The sequence below is a fragment of the Malaclemys terrapin genome, chromosome 14, assembly GCF_027887155.1.
Source record: "Malaclemys terrapin pileata isolate rMalTer1 chromosome 14, rMalTer1.hap1, whole genome shotgun sequence".
Classification (NCBI taxonomy): domain Eukaryota; kingdom Metazoa; phylum Chordata; order Testudines; family Emydidae; genus Malaclemys; species Malaclemys terrapin.
The window spans coordinates 3,636,734-3,656,573 of record NC_071518.1 but is presented as its reverse complement, the minus strand read 5'-3'; the positions used below and the strand labels follow the sequence as shown (position 1 = coordinate 3,656,573).

Here is a 19,840-nt window from a genome sequence, read left to right as displayed (position 1 = left end):
CAGCTTTGTTTCTGATAACACCCACACACGGCACTTGCTCTTTGGAGTAGAGCCTTTACTCTATAACCATCCGTTCACTGACTTCCCTGCCCTTACGTATGCTCTCATGTCTTGTCTTTCAAAAAGCTAAGTCGCTCCCGTTGAGGCTGCCCTCTTTGTACATATCAGTGGATTTCCAGTGCATGAGTATAACGCTCTTGCCAACGGGGAACGCTGGAACGGCACATAGCTGCTCCCAGTCCTTAAAGCACAGCACAGGGGCTGCGTGCAGTTCTCTAACATAGCTCAGCATTTAAACTCCTAACCCTGTGAAAGGAGCAAGTGTGCCTGTTTGCAGTTGGGTGCGGAGCTTTTCCTAGAGCAGCTGTGCAGACAGACTGACACATTGAGTTCAGCTGAAGAGGCCATGTGATCCAGGGGACAGGGACTCAGGATACCTGGGTTCTAGTCCCTAACCCACGAGGGGACCTAGGCCAAGTGTTTCTCTGTACCTCTTTCCCCCAGCCTTTGTCTATCTTGCCTGTTTAGATTGTAAGCTCCTCAGGGTAGGGACTGTCACTTCCTGTGTGTGTACAGGGCCGGGGCACTATCTCGGCTGGGGCCTCTGGGTACAACTGTACTACAGATAATTAAAATACATAGCAAGTAAGGATTGATTCCTGCAAGTCTCTCTTCATCTTACTCTTTGCCCTTCTCTAGGTCTTGGAGCTGCTCGTGTACGGAGCCTCTTCAGAGAAGCCAGGGCTCGTGCCCCGTGTATTGTGTATATTGATGAAATAGATGCTGTGGGTAAGACACGCTCAACCGATATCTCCGGCTTTTCCAACACTGAGGAGGAGCAGACCTTAAACCAGCTGCTGGTAGAAATGGATGGTTAGTATTCCTCTCACCCAGCCAGGGAGGAGGCCTTTTCTGCCTACATAAGGATTCAGCTTCTTAAATATGCATTTCCACCCCTACCGATCATGTTGCTTTACCGTTCTCCTCATGTTTAAGTATTTTCTGTTTTTGCCCATTGACTTGAACTCCGTTTTCCCCCTCCCCATGCCAGTGTCTCCTACTGCGTCAAGCTGCAGCTCACACAATGCTCCCTGTCCAAGGCGGCCACCCTCTAAGCCTCCAACTCAGATGGTGTCGCCTATAGATCCCACTCCACGTGACAGGTGAAATCTATGGCTCTCGAACGCCTGTAGGGAGAGGGACCCTGGCATTGAAAGTTGGACTCTTTTTCACAGTTCTCAGGTGTCAATGTGGCCTCGCTTGGCCTTGTTCTGACATAGCAGGTATATCACTCACTCAGAGAGTACGTCTACACAGCAAGTAGAAAACCCATGGCTGGCCCATGCCAGCTGACTTGGGCTGTGGGTGGTTTAATTGTGGTGTAGACACTCAGGCTGGAGCCCGGGCTCTAAGACCCTGCAAGGTCAGCAGTCCCAGAGCGCAGCCAGAGTCCCAACTCCTACACTACAATTTAAAAAGCCCCTTAGCCCATTGGCGCCAACTTCCCCTGTCCCCGGTGGACGCTCGACCCCCTTCTCCCTTACCCCACCCCCATTCCACCCCTTCCCCAAAGTCCCTATGCCTAAGCGCCGCCAAACAGCTGTTTGGCGGCGGCTGGGCGGGAAGCACTGGAAGGTAGGCGGAGGAGCGGGGACGCGGCGCGCTTAGGGGTGGAGGAGGAGGAGGTGGGGAGCTTGGCTGCCGGTGGGTGCAGAGCACCCGCTAATTTTTCCCCGTGGGTGCTCCAGCCCCGGAGCACCAATGGAGTCGACGCCTATGCCTTAGCCCGAGCCCCACAAGCACAAGTCAGTTGGCACAGGCCAGCCGGGAGGTGGGGGGGGGGTAAGTTTAATTGCAGTGTAGAGGTATCCAGAAGAGTTATTTTTCTGTTATGTTCTACTTGCTCCCCCTCCATCAGTTGCTATATTGAGCGTGTGTCGTAGGGCGAGCAGAAGCAGCTGCATCTCTTCAGCAGAGAGCTTCTCAAAGCCAAGTGCTTTACACTGTGTTCCTGTTTTCCCTCTTTCTCCCGCAAGCCTGCTCAGCCGTCCCCACAAGAAACTCTGTGAAGAGTCCTCTGGGACTTCAGTTTTCACCTCACTCCCCCTCACCACACTCCATTTTTCCTCAGTATGCTGAAAGGCCCCACATCGTAGCAACCGTTCCTTTGTCTTTGGAAGACTGGACATGACTCTCTTCAGAGCCTGTAGTTGCTAGAGAAATCAGAGACTTCTAGGAGACAGACTTTCGACTTGATTTCTCCATTGTCACTGGATCATTGGGCCAGCCCTCATGAGAGTTTAATATAGAATTGGACAGAGGATATAATCTCTGGCTACTAACAGCAGTAGGACTAAAATTAAAATCCTCCAGCGAGCAGGTCTGCTTAGTGGTAACTTTAAAGGCTATGAGACAGAAGGGAGCTTGCTGTGGTGTCCTGAGGCAGTATGTGCACTGGAGATAACTTTGGCATCATCTTGCAGCCTGCTAATAAAACCAGGGCAACATGTGCATCAAAGACTGGGGCTGGAGGAGGTCAGGAAGCCCAGAGATGCTCTTAATGCACAATGTGATTGTTTCAGCTCAGAAATATGTCTTCCCACTGGTGACAGGATGGAGATAATTTACAGCCCTGAAGAAGTAAAGTAAAGCGAATCTGCATCAAGGGCAGAACTATATTTCGAGGGTAACATTTGGGGTTTGCCAGCCATTAAATATTGTTTAATACTTGTTACAACCTGTCCAAGACAGGTAATTTTAAAGCCTGATGGGATTTAAAATTTAGTTGTCCCAGAGGGGCGTAAGCAATGTAGTTAAGTTAGAGGACAGCAGAGGAAATTTATCTCCACCTTCCCGGCTTCGCTAGGAAATCCACATCCGAATCAGGGGAGACAGCCTTGTAGTTTGCAAGCAAGCCCTGGGTGCCACTGCCTAGACCCCACCTGGTGTTGGCCCTGCTTATTTTGGGCATTTACAAAGTGTCTTGACGGGATGAAGGAAAATGCACATTTGACTGCTCTTTGTAACTGAGGTCTGTCAGCCCCTACCGCACTAACCCAACTTGCATGACTTCTGTAGCTGTCTTATTACTGTAGAGCAGGACAAAGGAATAGACGTGTCAGGGCTCTGCCCAGCAGGGAATGGTTCAGATTCTAGGATACATTTGGTGGGAGAGATCCCTCTTTTCCCCTGTTTACAGTCATGAAATTTGCTGCCTCCCCAAATTGTCTCCGTGCAAGAAATTCAGTGCAGCAGTGAGGTGTGAGGAACGCTTCTCCGGCAGGCCTTTCTGGGATCTGAACTCCAGGCTACGTCCTGGGGTGCAGTCAGTCAGGAAGGAGATTGGAATTTGACTCCCTGCGGAGCTGAGAGCAGAGCAGCTTCTGCAATTTGTTCCCCACAAAGTTCCTGTTCCTCAGTGAGGATGCCCCATAGGAGGGTGCTTTGATGTATGCCTTAGCTTCTTGGCGAGAGATGCCTGCTCATCAGAATGTACCTGTGATCCCCCTGCGTGTCTCACAAGATTCTCTGTTATGGATTTGTACCCTCCTTCCTGAGGGGAGAGGAACTGAAGCTAGAGTGCAGTATGGGGTGAGGAGGGACATGGACTGTCCTACAGTGCAGAGGGCCACAGGGTGCCACTGTTTCAGCATGGGTTCTGTGACCGCCCTGCAGGAGGGGGGAAATGAGCTGTGAGTTTGCTTTGTAGGCAGACAGCTGAGTGCCTTGTGCACAGGAACGTCCTTGAAGCCAGTGCACAGTGCGCTGGAGGCCCCATGGGCCAGGGTTCCAGGGGCACTTCGAATCCATGCTCGTGGTTCCTGACGCTTTGTGCGTACCTCCGCTTTGGAAAACTTGACCAAAGATGTAACCTTACTTGGGCTTGGCGTTACCACCTCAGATGTATAATGCACAGTAGGTTTCTTGGTGGGCAAAGGCCAGGAGTGGCCCCCAACCCAACTACTGCCCATGGCTATCCTCATTTTAATGCAGCAGGGTGGCCTGGAAGGACACTACATCCCAACGTGAGCTGCTGCATCATGAGTCAAGTAGAGAGCCATTAGACCAAAATGAAGTTCCACATTCTGGGAATTGTAGTCCCCCCGCCCCCCTTTTAAAGATGAAAATGTCTGTGGTCTCCTCCAGTTTATAGAAATCAGGTGTAGTGCTGGAGACCCTGATGAGCTGCCAATTCCGAAGTTCGGGCCCAGCCCCCTGTTACAGGTGTCAGAAGATGAAAGATAAAATGATCTCCTTATTAAATACATGCTTTATAGAAAGTCTTTACTAAGGCACTGATGGATTCTCTTCACTCTGTTGCCACAGGCTGCCTTCTGAAAAGAAATTGTTATTTATTTGTATTAGTGTCATGCCCAGGAGTCCTAGTCATGGACTAGGACCTCAGTATCCTAGGCACCGTGCAGGCAGAGAACAAGAAGACGGTTCCTGGCTCCCAGCGAGTTTGCAATCTGGGTACAAGACAAGAAGCAGCAGATGGATTCAGAGCGTGATGGGGGAGTACAAGGAAACAGGGAGACAGTAGGTCAGCATGGTATGCCATGGTCTCAGCACACCAGCATCCTAACCAGTGTCACATTTTTTGGAGGCATCATGGGAAGGAGAATTTGAAAGAGGATGAATTAGTTTTGCAGGTGTTTACAGGGAGCTCCTCCCAAGCCTGAGGGACAACATCAGAGAAAGCACAAAGGTGTTTGTTTGAAAATGTAGCGAGTGGGGGATGGAGAAAGATCTGGACCAATTGGATGCTTGAGTCATATTTATAGTGAATGAGAGATGACTGGTCGGGTAGGGTGGGCCATGAAGGGTGTTGAAAGTGAAGACGGGCAGCTTACATTTAATGCAAAGAGAAGGGGGAGCCAGTGGAGGGATGCAAAAGCGGTGGTGGTGACGTGGTCAAAGTGACAGGCTAGGAGACTGAATTTGACAGCAGCGTTCTGAATGGCTAGAAGTGGGATAAGATTGCATTTGTAAAGGCCAGAGAGAAGGATGTTGCAGGAACAGAGATGTGAGCCTGGATGAGAGTTTTACCTGTATGGCTATAAATAATATGGCTTGTTGTTAATTACAAGTGCAAAGTAGTACTCTTCGGAAGAAAAAATCAAAAGCATAACTACGAAAAGGGGAATAACTAGCTAGGTGTTAGTACTGCTGAAAAGAATCAGGATTTTAGTGGTTCACAAATCGAATGTTGGTCAACAGTGCAATGCAGTTCTAAAAAAGCGAATATAATTCTGGGGTGTATTGAAGGAAGTGTCATATGTAAGACACAGGAAGTAATTGTCCTGCTGTACTTGACACTGGTGAGGCCTGTGTCCAATTCTGAACGTCACACTGTAGGAAAGATGTGGTTAAAATGGAGAGAGTCTAAAAGAGAGCAACAAAAATGATACAAAGTTTTAGAAAACCTGAGCTAGGAGGAAAAGTTTAAAAAAAACACCTGGGGATGTTTAATTTTGAGAAAAGAAGACTGAGGAAGGGACCTAAATAAGTCTTCAAATATGTTAGAGGACAATGATCAGTTGTTCTCTAGTGAAGCAAGGACAAAAAGTAATGGGTTTAATCTGCAGCAAAGGAGATTTAGGTTAGATATTAGGAAAAACTTTCTAGCTCTTAGAGTAGTTAAGCTCTGGAATAGGCTTCCAAGGAAGGTTGTGGAATCTCCATCGTTGGAAGTTTTAAACAGCACAAACACCTGTCAGGGATGATCTGGGTTTACTTGGTCCTTCCTCAGCACAGAGAGTTGGATTAGATGACTTCATAAGGTCCCTTCGGGCCCTACATTTCTGATGTTGTGTTTCTGTAGGACAGGCTGTATCTCAGAGATCGTATGCAGAGAGAATCTGCAAGATTTAGACATAATTTGGATGTGAGGACCTAAGGGATCTGAGTTGGATGTCCAGGTTATGCTCCCGAATGACAGGCAGGATGGTGGTATGGTCCATAGTGATCGAGAAGGGTGGGGGCAAGGTGGATTAGGAGCTCCGTTTTAGCTATGTTAATCTTGAGCTGACACTAGACATTGATGAGTAGGTGTCAGAGACAGGCCAAGATTAGTTCGGACAGAAGAGAGATTTTGGAGTAGAGGTAAATCTGTGAGTCATAGAATAGATTATATTTGTGTTTGTGCCTGAGATTACCGAGAGATAAGGTACAGAGGAAAAAAGAGAAGGGGACCAAGGACAGAGCCCCATGGAATCCCCCAAAAAAGCTGGACGGGGGTGAGGCAGATCCTTTGAAGGAGCAATTAAGCCCAGCTAAACTGGGTGAATGTAAGTTTGTCTTGTTAATTTCACTGTGCAATTTAGAAAATGATTGTGATGTTTCTCATGCATACAGACCTTGCTCTTCATCAGATCTGTGACGCTGTTCTGCAAGTTCTGGTTATGCAGCAAGGGAAGAATAGGGCACTGATCAAAGATGCCTGGTGTTGTATTTACAAGTTCAAATTGCCTGGCAATATTCATAAATTTAACTCTTTCTTAGAACAGCAAAGCAGTTTGAATGTGAATTTTCTGAGCACAAACAACTAAACAGCAGACAAGGAAGCACAATCCCTACAAATCTTCTGCAATGTCTGAATAGATGAGACCTGTAAGGCCAAGATCCTTTTTGCACTACATGAACATTAGAGCCAATAACACTTTTCAGAAGCAGTTATTTGCCCTGAGTCCTTGGCCAAAATCTCCCACTTCCCAGCTCTTGTGTTGTGAGCCAGTTGTTGTCCTGACAGCTGCTCGGCCCCCTGCACAGTGGCGGTATTTCAGTGAAGCTACATGTATACAGCTGAGCTACTCTGTTACAGTAGTGGTGGAGGAAGCAGGGGACTTGTTAAATCAACCACATTCTCTTCACCATTTCCTTGAAATGGTTTGTCTCACAAGTGCTGCAAACAAGAAGGTTTTTCAAGCTGGATTCCCAGCACTAGCTTTGATTCGCTCTCACGGACTCTTAGGTGTTACTTTTATAGACTGTTCATTGTGACTGATGCTTGCATGCTGAGGCCAAAGCATGTTAATAGCCAGGTGACATCATGTTGGGAGGATTAGTATAGATTCAAGGCTGCTGATCTAGATTTCCTGGAGCTATGTATTTCCCACCCACTGGGACCCAGACTGAAAGCGAGTGTGGCAGAGGCTGATGCAAGGAGGGTGCAGTCAGTGGTTTTTGTTTTTGTGTTTGTTCTAATGGTTCGATCTATTTTAAGACTGCATCTTCCCAGCTCCAAAGCAGATGATGCACTGTACATTCTAATCCTGCCCTGTGAATAAAGCTTGTTAGCCCCCAGGTGACTGCCAGTCTCTCTGCTTATTTATCACACTCTAAAGTGCAGTGTAATACATGACCAAAGAATGATCGTTCTTCATCCTTTTCAGGAGCCTATTTAGAAGGCAGCCTTTGGGGAGGAAGAACTGAAGTTCACTGTAGAACAAGCTGCTTTTTTCTATAGGGCCATTTGTCTGACTTACTTGTAACCTTAAACTCTCCACTGAGCTATAGTATTGACACATTTGGCAGCTTCGCTGTTGGAATTGTGGAATGCTCGCTTGGCCCTTCCCCTGGACGCTTGCTGCATGCCTTACAGCTCTGGGGCTCTTGATGTCTGCTGTTGTAAGACAAGTGTATTAAGGTGACCCATGTCCATAGGCATCAGAGCACCTGATGGAATATAATAAGAGCGTGGCTTGATGCCCCAATTTGGCACTTCTGCTCTTCCCTAAGCTACATGAGCAACTGCCCCTTCATACCTTACTCCTGCCTTTGGCACCATGCCTTCCATGAGGCCCCCAACACATGAAACCCTGTCTGCCAGGCTCCCTTCCTACAAGCCCCACACCAGCACCACAGGTTTATTAGCCCTATAACTCCCTTCTATCCTTCTCAGCATGAAAAGCAAATCATGGCACTCGGGAGCTGTGTGCTGAACATCGCTGCTCCGTCACTTCTTTTTGTTGCATTCTGTCCCTCGTCTGTATGTTGTTTGTTCCGGTTGTAAGCTCCTCAGGCTTGGACTCTTTATACCTGTGTATAGCGCACCTGGGATACCTTTGTTTATCAAGGGGTGCAAGGAAAGACCAAAATCCATAACCCACTTCTAATCTCACACACACACCCCAGTCCTCCCTTCACACAGTACTAAAAAGAAGCAAATGTCTTCAATCTCGCCTGCCCCAAAGGATGCCACGGACATACTGTGGCTGAATGTTGTAAAGCTGTGGATGGAATTCTCCACTTCCCATCGCGCCTCAGCAACACGAAGCCTGCACTGTACGTTCTGATACAGAAACCCTTCACCTTCATGTCTGCTCTCGTTTTGCTGCAGGGATGGGAACCACAGATCATGTCATAGTGTTGGCTTCCACCAACCGTGCTGACATCTTGGATGATGCTCTGATGAGACCCGGGAGGCTTGACAGACACATTTTTATTGATCTTCCCACCCTCCAGGTATGTATCCCCTCCCACCATCTCTGTGTGTGAATCTGGTGTCACAATTCTTCACTCTTTGGTCAGTATCTGTGCTGGCAAAGTCCAAGGTTGGCAGTAGTGAGAACGGCAATCCTGTGTTGCCCATCTTACCACCTGTGTCCTAAGCCAAAGACCCAATCTATGAATGCAGTAGCCCACTGTACAGAGACTCCATGGTATTAGCGCCTCCCTTTGCTTCAATCTGGCCTTGCCTGAGAGCTTTGCTTTGGAGTTCTCCTTTTGTCATGGAGACAGCAATTTCATGCATATCTGTATCCTCTCTCCATGAAACTAGGAGCAGCCTAAACTGGTTCTCTAGCCAATACTGCCTGTCTGGGCAGAGCCCAGGTTAGTAATGCACCTTCACCATTCATTCCTGTGTGTTACCTGCAGTGCTTAATTTGTGCTGGGGCTTGGCGGGGCTGAGCCCGGGCACCTCTGGGCTTGCCGCGTCGGTTATGAAAGTAAAAAAAAATTGCTTGAACCCCAGCTCCTCTTTCATTATAAATGAAGCACTAGTTACCTCACTCTGTCTTGCTTGTGTTTGGATACCCACTCTCTTCCTTGCAGCCTGCTTGGCGTGCGTACCCTGAACCATGAGCGCATTCAGATCCACTTAACAGTGGGAGTCCAACATGTTTGCTAGGATGGGACTTGTAGCAGAGTCTGGACACAGCCTCTGAAAGCAGCAAGGAAACTCACTCTTCCAGCAGATTGTCTCCTCCTTCCATCTGCGGCTTTACCGTCATCCACAGACTTTTCATTTAAAATACCTTCAATGCTGATGCAATCTGGCACCGGACATATGAACTGTGCAGCTGCCCCGAAGGAGGAGGGGGAAAACCCCTGGCAATGGAACCCATTGTTTTAATCAGGACCTCCTGGACCAGCTGAATGAGTCACACTCTGGCCCCTTGCCAGCTCTCATCTAGCCCCCCAACTTAATCTAAGAACTGGCCACATGCCGTACAGCAAGTCGGAGACGTCTTCCCAGTGGCAGGGGAGGGAGCAGGCTTTGGGCTGTGAGCTCTTGATTCCTTTGCTCTAAGTGCTGTGCTGTTAAAGAAATGTTCAGAGATCAATGAGGGTGAAAGTTGGGAGGGGGGAGAGCTCCCCTTGGAGAGAGGAGCCGGTGACTCATTGTAAGCCTCCATATGTCTGTCCTGAATTTGAAAGCTCTGTGTCACTGGTGAAATCAAAACTGGTAAATACTTTGAGGGCTCAAAGCAGGGCATCTCTGCCCTCTTGTGGCTGGTCCTCATCACAGCTTAGTCACTTGGGCTTCTTACCTCCGGCTTCCCAGTAATGTAGCTTGCTGCCGTGTGTGATGGGGGGACATTTATTGCCCCTACTCTCACCTCCAGGTGACGGTGGTGCCAGGTTGCTGGGCTGGTGCACTAACCCCTCATGCAAATGCTTTTCCTTTTCATTGCAGGAGAGAAGAGAGATCTTCGAACAGCACCTGAAGAGTCTGAAGCTGACCCAAGCTGGCAGCTTCTATTCCCAGCGCCTGGCTGAGCTCACCCCAGGGTTCAGTGGTATGAGCCAGGCTTTTGCCTTAGGCGGGGGTTGAGGCGCTGTGAGGGTTTCCTTGTTTGTGAACTCAAGAGTTGGTTGGTTTAGCCCAGAGGTGGGCAAACTTTTTTTGGCCCGAGGGCCACATCGGGGTTGCAAAACTGCATGGAGGGCCAGGTAGGGAAAGCTGTGCCTCCCCAAACAGCTTGGCCCCCACCCCCTATCTGACCCTTCCCACTTCCCGCTCCCTCACTGCCCCCCTCAGTACTCCCGACCCATCGAACCCCCCCTGCTCCTTGTCCTCTCACCGCCCCTGCCCCTAACTGCCTCCCCCAGGACCCCGCCCCCATCCAACTCCCCCTGCTCCCTGTCCCCTGACTGCCCCACCCCTTATCCACACCCCTGCCCCCTGACAGGCCCCCCGGGCTCTCACGCCTATCCAACCCCCCCAGACCCCATCCCCTGACCGCCCCCAAACCTCTGCCCCATCCAACTGCCCTCTGCCCCTTATCTAACCCCCCACACTCCCCGCCCCCTTACCATGCCGCTCAGAGCAGCAGGACTGGCTTAATGGAAAGCCTGAGAGGTGGGTGGGTGCAAGCCGTGCTGCCCGCATGGTGGCGTGGCTGCAGGGAAATGGGAACAGCAGGGGAGGGGCCGGAGGAGCTTCCCCAGCCGGCAGCTCAAGGGCCGGGCAGGACAGTCCTGCAGGCTGTAGTTTGCCCACCTTTGTTTTAGCCACCCCCTCCTTTACAATGTCTGTTGGTCTGAATGGTTTTATTTCCTCTCTGCTCCCTCTCTTGTTGAAATGGCCAGAACCTGCGCAGACTCTTGGATACAAATGTGTGTGTGGATGAGCGACTGTGGATGTTTTTCAGTCCCTGGATGTTTTGGGCATCCAGCTGTTTTCTACCGCTGTGGTGGGGCGGGGAGGGGAGCCATTACAACGCTTATGACCCAGATTCCCATGGGGAAGAGCTGCTGCTTTTGCCTCTTCCTGGTTGCTGTTGAGAATGAGACGCTGCCCCTCAGTGCATTAAGCTGGGGAAAAACTTGTAGATCAATAAACACTTCAACAGACAATAATTCGCTGGTGGGTAGCACTGAGTAGAGGCTATGTTGTAGAGCAGGGTAAAATCAAGCTGCTCTCCACATTCCCACACCCCAGAACTTTTAGGGATGGTTTACTGGAACACAGCTTCTGACCACGGACTCCAAGGCGTCGACCTGCATGTAGTTCCTGGAATACCCTTGCTGGGTTTCCCCTCTAACAGGCCCCAGCACACTGCTTCTGTTGTGACTTCGTGCAGCAATCCCCCTTCCCCCCATCACTCATGCACACAAACTCAGCACAGATGTTTTCTCTCCTGTGGAGAGGTTTGTGCGGTAGCTTTACGAACAACGCAGTGGCCCAAGCCAGACCAACTACCCGCACCGCTCCTCTATTGCTGAGAGCCAGCATGGGCTTTCGCCCTGCTGACTGATAGCTGAGCTCTGTCCTGTGCGGCAGCCCAGTGCTGATTGCCAAGAAGCCGACCATGTTATTTACATCTAACATAAGCAATAGAGACAAAGTTTGTGCTCTCTTCCAAGGGAACAAAGGGAGCTGGTGATGCAGGTGTATTTCATTTCCATCGAGCCTCCCCCAGGTTTGTGCCTGCCTTTTCTGTCCTCCTGTGCTATTTGTCCCTCCTTACAAAAAAAGCTTGATTTGTTAACTCTTACCTGTAGGCGCTGACATAGCAAACATCTGTAACGAGGCCGCTCTCCATGCTGCCAGGGAGGGCTATAAATCCATTGATACTTTCAACTTTGAGTATGCTGTAGAGAGAGTCATTGCAGGTAAGAAGCCCTGACCTTTTTTCATTCTTTCTAATGCCTCCGTGGCGCTCGTCATGCCTTTTGGAATATGGTTCTTTAGTGGGCAGAGTTCTAGCAAGACAGATAGTTCTGACCATGCTCTCCCCTTAGTACAGGTAGGGCTTTGGGAATCCTGCCGTTGCAGGACTGTGCTTGAGGGTCTAAGCATTCTTTTTAGAACATGTGTTTAGCCCTTATGGTGCAGAGAACTTTCCAAACCTGAGCCCAAACTGATAGTTCTCTCCTGAGTCTATAGACAACCTGGACTAGTAGGTGCAATCTGCTCCTATCACAAAAGGGTAACTCTGAAACCTAAGGAGGACAATTCACATGTTTAAAGCAACAGAGGGTCCTGTGGCACCTTTAAGACTAACGGAAGTATTGGGAGCATAAGCTTTCATGGGTAAGAACCTCACAGATGCAAGCATCTGAAGAAGTGAGGTTCTTACCCACGAAAGCTTATGCTCCCAGTACTTCTGTTAGTCTTAAAGGTGCCACAGGACCCTCTGTTGCTTTTTACAGATTCAGACTAACACGGCTACCCCTCTGATACAATTCACATGTTTGTTCTTCAATTCTTTACATTTCTAAAATGTAGCTTTCAGTGCCCATCCAGCGCTCTGGGCACCTATGGCATAAATATAAATAGCAAAACCATGCTAAAGGGATGCCCCCTCCTCAACAGCCCTAGAAAAGAGGAAAAAGAGGAGCTTTGCAGTATGTCTGCAAGGTTAACAAATCCAGGTTCTGGTGGACCAAGTTGGGGTGAGGAGCCCTCGCAGAGAACATCCTGCCAGCAACTCCATGTTGTTTGTGTTTGGGGGAGCTCCAGCTTGAGCATTTATCCCACAATCCCAAGCCAGCTGCCATGTTTTCCCAGGTGCCAAAGTCACAACTGTCCCCCAATGAGCTAATTAAATTTCAGGCTCTCCTCCCCAAACCAAAAACTCCAACAATGCAAATTATGAACTGCTCACGTAACAATCTGCAGCACACTGAAAATTTGTGAGCAGAGTATGTTTAATATCAAAATAGGCCAGGGACTGCACTGTACTCACTGTAGATTACACTGTACTAATGGTAGTATTCCTTTTTAATTCTGTAAAAACCTCTTTGAATTTACCTGAAGCTGCCACAGAATTTTGAGTCTGCTGCACTAGCATGCTGCAGAATTTTGGTCCAGTCTGCTACAGAACACACAGGGTCTTGATTATGAGAATGCAAATATTTGGCTACTTACATAGTACACTGCCACTATAAGGGGTGTGATACTGGACACACAGAAGAGGCTGCATGCTTGTCTAGTGAGGTGCTCTGCCAGATGGTTATGGTCCACGGGCCAGAACACTTGTGTTGGGTCAGTTGTTTCCTCGTTTGGAGTTTGTCTTGTTTTATTATAAGGTGCTTAAATGCCCATGAATAGGTGCTTACTAAACATCTTAAATAAGAATTGCAGGAGACTATTTACAATTTCATCTACCTTAAAAGTGCATTTCCCCCTGAACATTCTTGGTAATTCTGTGCACACTTGCACAAAGCCAGACACCTGGCTGCTTAGCAGCACCAAGTGTGGCCAGTGAAGGTCCTTCTGAGTTGCTCTGCAAAGGCATAAACCAGCAAAGGCCAATGCTTGTTTCAGCTTCTCCTACGAGGCAGCTGCTGCCTCAGCTGGAGAAAATGCCAGTCTCCTTGAGGAAGGGACTTAGTTGAGTTTTCCATTGGTGGTCACGCTTGCCTTCCCCAATCACACCCAAAATGTGGCATCCGCATTCTGACGCATTTTGATTTTGTAACTAAAGTCTATGATGCAAGTCTGAGGTCACAAGTTTTTTGACTCACTGAACAACCAGCGGGATTGTAGCTCTTTGGGTGAGGGGAGTCTGGAGCTTTCATGCTGCCGCCAAGCACAGAAATACTGAATGGTGCTGCTGCTGTCTTAACCGTCCACACACAACAATGTCATTGCTGGACTTCCCTGAAAATGAAGGAGACATACCAAGTGTCTTTGCCTTGGGAAGAGTGGTGTTAAATCAAGGGATTTGGTAGCAGGTGCTGAAAGCCACGTCAGCCTTAAACCCTTTGCTGTAACGAGGGAGAAGGGGTAAAGGTGCTTCTCAAATGCTAATCACTGCCAAGGCTTCAAGCCTGAAAATGGGACTAGTCTGGAAGTCTTGTCTCCTGGGAATGAGGGAGAATGTATTGAGAAGATGGAGCAGTGCCTAATAGGCTCCCTGTGGAGGATGCCAGCAGAGAGAGCGGCTGTGCCTATGGTGGAGCCTGCTTGCACCCTTGGCTGCCTGTGGAACCCGACTAGTGCTGCATTGAAGCAGCATCCTTGGCCCCTTCTGCTCCTAAACGGAGTAAAACCAAGCCCTCGGGGCCGCTCCTAGCCGAGGCTGGCTTTAGTCAAGGGAAGAAGCAATTATGCAGGAACATTCTGTGCTATTGCAAAGAGTTTCATACAGTCTCTCTCCCTGGTGGGTTGACAAGGAAATGCTTCTAGAATTAAATAATAATAATAATAACCCAGCCTGCGTTAAAAGAAGATTAAGGGACTGACCTTATTCTGATTAAAATTAAGGCCATTCTGATTTGAAGCTGCTGTTCCATCCTCCTCATGCCTTCTGAGGCATAGCTTTTGCTGGGATCCCTGGGCAGTGAGTGTACGAAACAGACTTGAATGTAATTTGCAATTTCTTTGTTGAATAAGGCCCCTGGCTTTCTATTAACGTTCTATTTTAAACAGTGTTTTTTCCAAGGTATCATGCAAAATCAGTGCACTGCTGATGTTCTCCACTGAGCTCATTCTGCCCCCTACAGATCCTGGCACCATGCAGAAACAACTGCTTTAAAATACTGGCACCTTGCACAGTACATGTAGTGGAGTTCTTGATGTGTACTGTACTCTGCAGTTAACATATTTTCTGCACATATGCTACAAGTTTGACTTCCATTCAGCATCTCTTCCAGATATTAATTGGGCTTTTTCCAATGTATAGTGCATTGGCATGGAAAAAGGACATTAAAAAAATACTTTTTTTCCCCCTTTTTTAAGGAGAGGAGAGAACACTGAGAGTTCATCTTAATTTGCTAATTCCAAAAGCTTGGCCCCAGACTGTGAGGCTTTAGACTGTTCCATGAATAACCAGCATGGAAAACCTCTCTAGATTTGCACTAAGCTTTCATGTGCAACCTTGATCTTGCACTATTTCAGTGTTCCTAATAGACTGAATCCTTGGACGGGGACCCTCTTCTGTTGCAGATGTTTATAATATAAACATCTTGCATTTCTATGAGGTCTCCTATCTAGGGGTACATCCAGACTACCTGCTGGATCGGCGGGTAGTGATCGATATATCGATCCCCGAACACGCTCCCGTCGACTCCGGAACTCCACCAGGGCGAGCGGCAGTAGCGGAGTCGACAGGGGAGCCGCGGCCGTCGATCCCACGCCGTGGGGACTGGATGCAAGTCGAAATAAGATACGTCGACTTCAGCTACGCTATTCCCGTAGCTGAAGTCGACGTATCTTACATCGACACCCCCCCAGTGTAAACCAGCCCTAAGGAACTCAAGGGTCTTACAGCCAAACTAGGCCTCAGAACACCCCGGCCAGTTCAGTGAGTATCTTCATCTTGTAGAGGTGGAACTGAGACACCGAAAAGTGAGTTGGCCAAGGTTACAGGGAGTCTGTGGTACACCTGATCCCAGCTCTGAATCCTAGGTCTGTGCTTTAGTCATTAGGAAGGCGGAGATAATCTATTAAAATGTGTCTCAACTCATCCCTTTGAAAAGAGAGAATAAGAGATCTCCGCTGAAAACATCTCGTGCTTCAGTTCAGTGCAGAATGAAACCGCCTACACTTCAGGCTGAATTCTTCCGTGGTTAACTAGTAAGGTGACTGAGGGCACCTCTGTAACAGCACAGAATTGAAGCGGCGTTGCTTTTTCCATCTGGCCGGGGTGGCAGGGCAGGCAAGAGTAATGAGCTCGCTAACTGTTACACTGCACGCTTGGCTGGCTCGCACCGTGAGTTGGAAAAGAGAGTGAACTCTGAGCTGGTGACAGGTGTAAGCCAAGAACCCATTTTCCCAACTGAAGCTCTGTCCCTGCTTCCCCAGGCACTGCCAAAAAGAGTAAGATCCTGTCGCAGGAGGAGCGGAGGGTCGTGGCCTTTCATGAGTCAGGCCATGCACTGGTTGGCTGGCTGCTGGAACACACCGAGGCTGTGATGAAGGTAACCTAACTGTCTGCTATGAATTAATAACCAAGCTCAACGCGGGGGTGGGGAGAGGTCCTTTTGGATTCCAGTCTAATGTATACTGATCATAATGCAACAGCTTGTGCTAAACTCTGCTGCATCATCCCTCGCCTCTTCTGAACGTGGTTACAGTAACACAGCCAAGTACACAATTCGGAAATCCATTAGCAGACTCCATTAATAACAGTGAGGCATTGCACTTTGTGCTGTTAAGCTAGGTAATCATCTTCAGCCATCATTTTATGTTTAAAAGCTGAACTGGATGTGCTCAGAGACCACAGTGTTCCCTGTGCACACTAAAGGGACTAAAATCTCCCTACAATTGCTCCTTGATTTGTATGTCCCTCCCAGACACGCAGCATGGCCTGCGTGTGCATGCAAAAATCTTCCCCTCTCAGAGATGGCTTGCCAGCATGTTAGAAAACTGTCAGTTGGGTCATCGCGTGTCCCTGGTTTGAAGGGATGCTTTTTGAGACTGGTAGGCTTGTGAGTTGGCCTGCCTCAGGAGGCACTCCATAGGAAAGGGCTTCCTTTCAGACGTGAGGCTGTATTCTCCTATGTGTTTCCTCCTACCCCAAAAAAGTCCTAGCATTGGAATAAAATCTCTTACAATATCAGAGGCTCGTTTGTGTTACACTAGCACTAAACCCTGTTGTGTAGTGTTGCTTTGTTAAATGATTACTGCACTCCCAACGTTTAAGTGATCTTACAAATGATGTCTGTTTAATATAGAGCCAATTTCTGCTTGCCTTACTAACTCTGGTAATCCCACTAACTTCTGCAGGACATGCTCACAAGTTTGAAGTGAGTTGAATTTGGTTGATGGTTTCTAAAATCACTTTGGCATCTTGAGGGTTCACTGGCTAGTTGACTACTACCCTAAGAGTGACTTCCATGTGTCATTCCTCTCTGCCTGCCTCCGTAATGTCAGGAAGCACAATCATGAAGGCAAATCTTTCAATGTGGGAACTCTGTCAAGGGACATTGTCACTTTTTGGCCTCCTGTGCCTGTAATCTCAAGGGTTCCCTCACACAAGTGCACCCCAGAGCCTCTCTCAAACCCAAGGTTAAATAGAGAATCTGAATATCTTCCTCTCCTCTCCCTGCTCGGATTCTGTTTTGTAGCCCCTGTTCTCTGAAATTGGCAGAGGCTGTTTGTGTGTTTCAGGTTTCCATAGCCCCTCGAACAAATGCTGCCTTGGGGTTTACTCAGATCCTCCCGAAAGACCAGTCCCTCTTCACCAAGGAGCACCTGTTTGAGAGGATGTGCATGGCGTTGGGAGGGAGAGTGTCTGAAGCCATCACCTTTAACAAAGTCACGACAGGTGAGGAGCCAGAACCTTGCACGGATTGGCCTAGATGAGGTGCCAGGTTAACAGGACCCTTCCCTTACATAGAAGGGAGGTAGCTGTCCGCCTCCTTGGCTTTCAGAGCATGTTGGTGTATAAGGAGCTGTTCTGTAGAGACACTCCTGTACAGAACTGTAGATCCTCAACTGCCTGCCCTAGTAACACCAGCTGGAGGAGGTCAGGGTGGGAAGAAAGGGGATTTAATGCCAGTGGCATTGTCTTTAGGTAGAATGTGTGGGAGAATAGCACGAATCATTGAAATCCAAGCGGAGGGTGTGGTTTTCAGAAGTGTTCAGCATTGGCCTAACTCTGTTCACAATGAAGCCAACAGAGAAACTATATAAGAACGGCCAGACTGGGTCAGACCAAAGGTCCATCTAGCCCAGTATCCTGTTTTCCGACAGTGGCGAATGCCAGGTGCCCCAGAGGGAATGAACAGAACAGGGAATCATCAGGTGATCCATTCCCTGTTGCCCATTCCTAGCTTCTGGCAAATTGACCTGGATGGTCAATTGTCGAAATCCCCACCTTGAAGCATTATGCTATGTGCCAAGAACGTCAGTGTTCTCTCTCTAGTCTCTGAAGTAGTTTACAGGGTGTTTAGAAAACCTGACCCTGGGTCTGTGCTTACCCGTTTCCTGGTGGTGATCTGAGCAGCAGAATATCTGCAGACTGGGGAGTGGGGTGAAATATTGAATGAGCTTTTTGATCATGGGTTTGTCCTCATCAGTGTGTAGGTCATCTGTTCCTAACCGACATGCCAGCCTGCTGTCTGAGGCTTATTCCTAGAGGCTCTGGCTGCAACACGCTGTAGCAATGAGGGGCATAGAGCCTCCTTCCTTTAACGAATGGGGTGAAATACTGTATTTTCAAACTTTGAAGGAGGGGTGAGGGGAGATTGTGCATTGTAGGAGCTGTCAGTAGAATGAGTGACAGTCTCCCCTGGGTTAGTTAGCAAAGTCAGTGGTTGGGGAGGGCTGTTCAGCTACACAGATCTTGCAGCTCTGAACTCCTGACTCGCAGAGTGGGTTGTGTGCTAGAGGTGCACCAATTGCTACATCTGTCAGCTCTGTGATCCCATGCTGAGTTCCTGTCTCTCTCAGGAGCAGAGGATGACCTGAGGAAAGTGACCAAGATAGCCTATTCGATGGTGAAGGAGTATGGAATGGTGCCCAGCATTGGGCATCTTTCTTTCCCAGAGTTGGAGCTCCCGCCCGGGATAGGTCGGCGCCCCTTCAGCCAGGGCCTTCAGCAAATGATGGACCACGTAAGTCTCTTTGTCCTGGCAGCTTCCCTTTTGTTCTTTGCTTCTCCCACTTCATTAAAAAAAAACAAATTGCAAATAAAACTGGCAGCCCACTATTTTGTGTTCACTGGCCATTTAGAAGTAAATGCCTTGAAACCAGCACAGGTTTGTTCTGTGTCACCTTGATAGGAACATTTACTGAGTCCTAACAGGCAGAATCATGTGAAGCTGCAACTTCTGCACTAGTGATGCTGCTGCTTTGAATCTCAGTTAGTTGCCATAAAATAGGTTGCAATGTATAAAAACATAATCTATGCAGCGAGCTGCAGTCATGATTTCAGCATGACCGGAGTCTGATGAGATGGGGCAGAATGGGGGACAGGGTGGTGAGGTGTGACTATAACTAACTTTTTTGAGGGTGGAGTGGGAAACAAAATAAGGATGGGGTGATTGTGGGATTGAGAGTAGATGCCTAGATAGGGAGAGACGCTGTGATTATCTGAGCGTATCCATCCCCTTCATGTTCATGGTACTCCTGAGGGCATTCTGTGCCAAAACAGTAAAAATTCTGTGCACAATATTTTAAAATTCTGCAAATTTTATTTGTCAAATAAATGTGGAAACTCCAGCATGGCAGTGGGGAGCACAGGCCACTGGCTGCACACAGGTGGGAGATCACTGTGCAGCTCCTCCCCAGGACACAGACTCAGCGGTGAGGCTGCACCCAACCCTGCCACAGCGCAAGGACCGGGCCTGCCCCAGAAACACCCCAGGGTGCTGCCCCTCCATGCCAGGTGCAGACAGGCTCAGCAAGGCAGGATCCAAGTGTTGAGGGGCTTAGTTTGGGGGGATCTAGATGTGGGTTGAGAGGGTTCTGTGTGGGGCAGTCTGGGTGCTGGTGGCTCAGTGGGGGATCTGGGTGTGTGTGGGGGATCTGGATGCCCAGAGGCTTGTTGGGGGGTTCTGGGTGCAATGGGACTCTGCAGGGGGGTCCAGGGGAAGGTGGTTGGGGCTCAGTGAGGGTGTGTGTGTGTGTGTCTGGGTTTGGGAGGGATAGAGCTTGGCAGTGGGGTCTGGGTGTGGGGGCTTAGTGAGGAGTTCCAGATGCTGGGGGAGTAGGACT

At 48.8% G+C, this 19,840-nt stretch overlaps 1 protein-coding gene across 3 annotated transcripts in view; it reads left to right on the top strand.

Moving 5' to 3' along the window:
- Nucleotides 1-19,840, top strand: part of SPG7 (SPG7 matrix AAA peptidase subunit, paraplegin) — a 231,957-nt gene that overhangs the window by 206,562 nt on the left and 5,555 nt on the right. For all 3 annotated transcript variants that reach the window (XM_054049323.1, XM_054049324.1, XM_054049322.1), the window contains exons 10-16: nucleotides 700-873; nucleotides 8,342-8,466; nucleotides 9,923-10,025; nucleotides 11,734-11,844; nucleotides 15,983-16,098; nucleotides 17,291-17,447; nucleotides 18,575-18,738. In XM_054049323.1, the coding sequence (XP_053905298.1) occupies nucleotides 700-873; nucleotides 8,342-8,466; nucleotides 9,923-10,025; nucleotides 11,734-11,844; nucleotides 15,983-16,098; nucleotides 17,291-17,447; nucleotides 18,575-18,738 (950 nt within the window). The remainder of the gene's footprint in view (nucleotides 1-699; nucleotides 874-8,341; nucleotides 8,467-9,922; nucleotides 10,026-11,733; nucleotides 11,845-15,982; nucleotides 16,099-17,290; nucleotides 17,448-18,574; nucleotides 18,739-19,840) is intronic.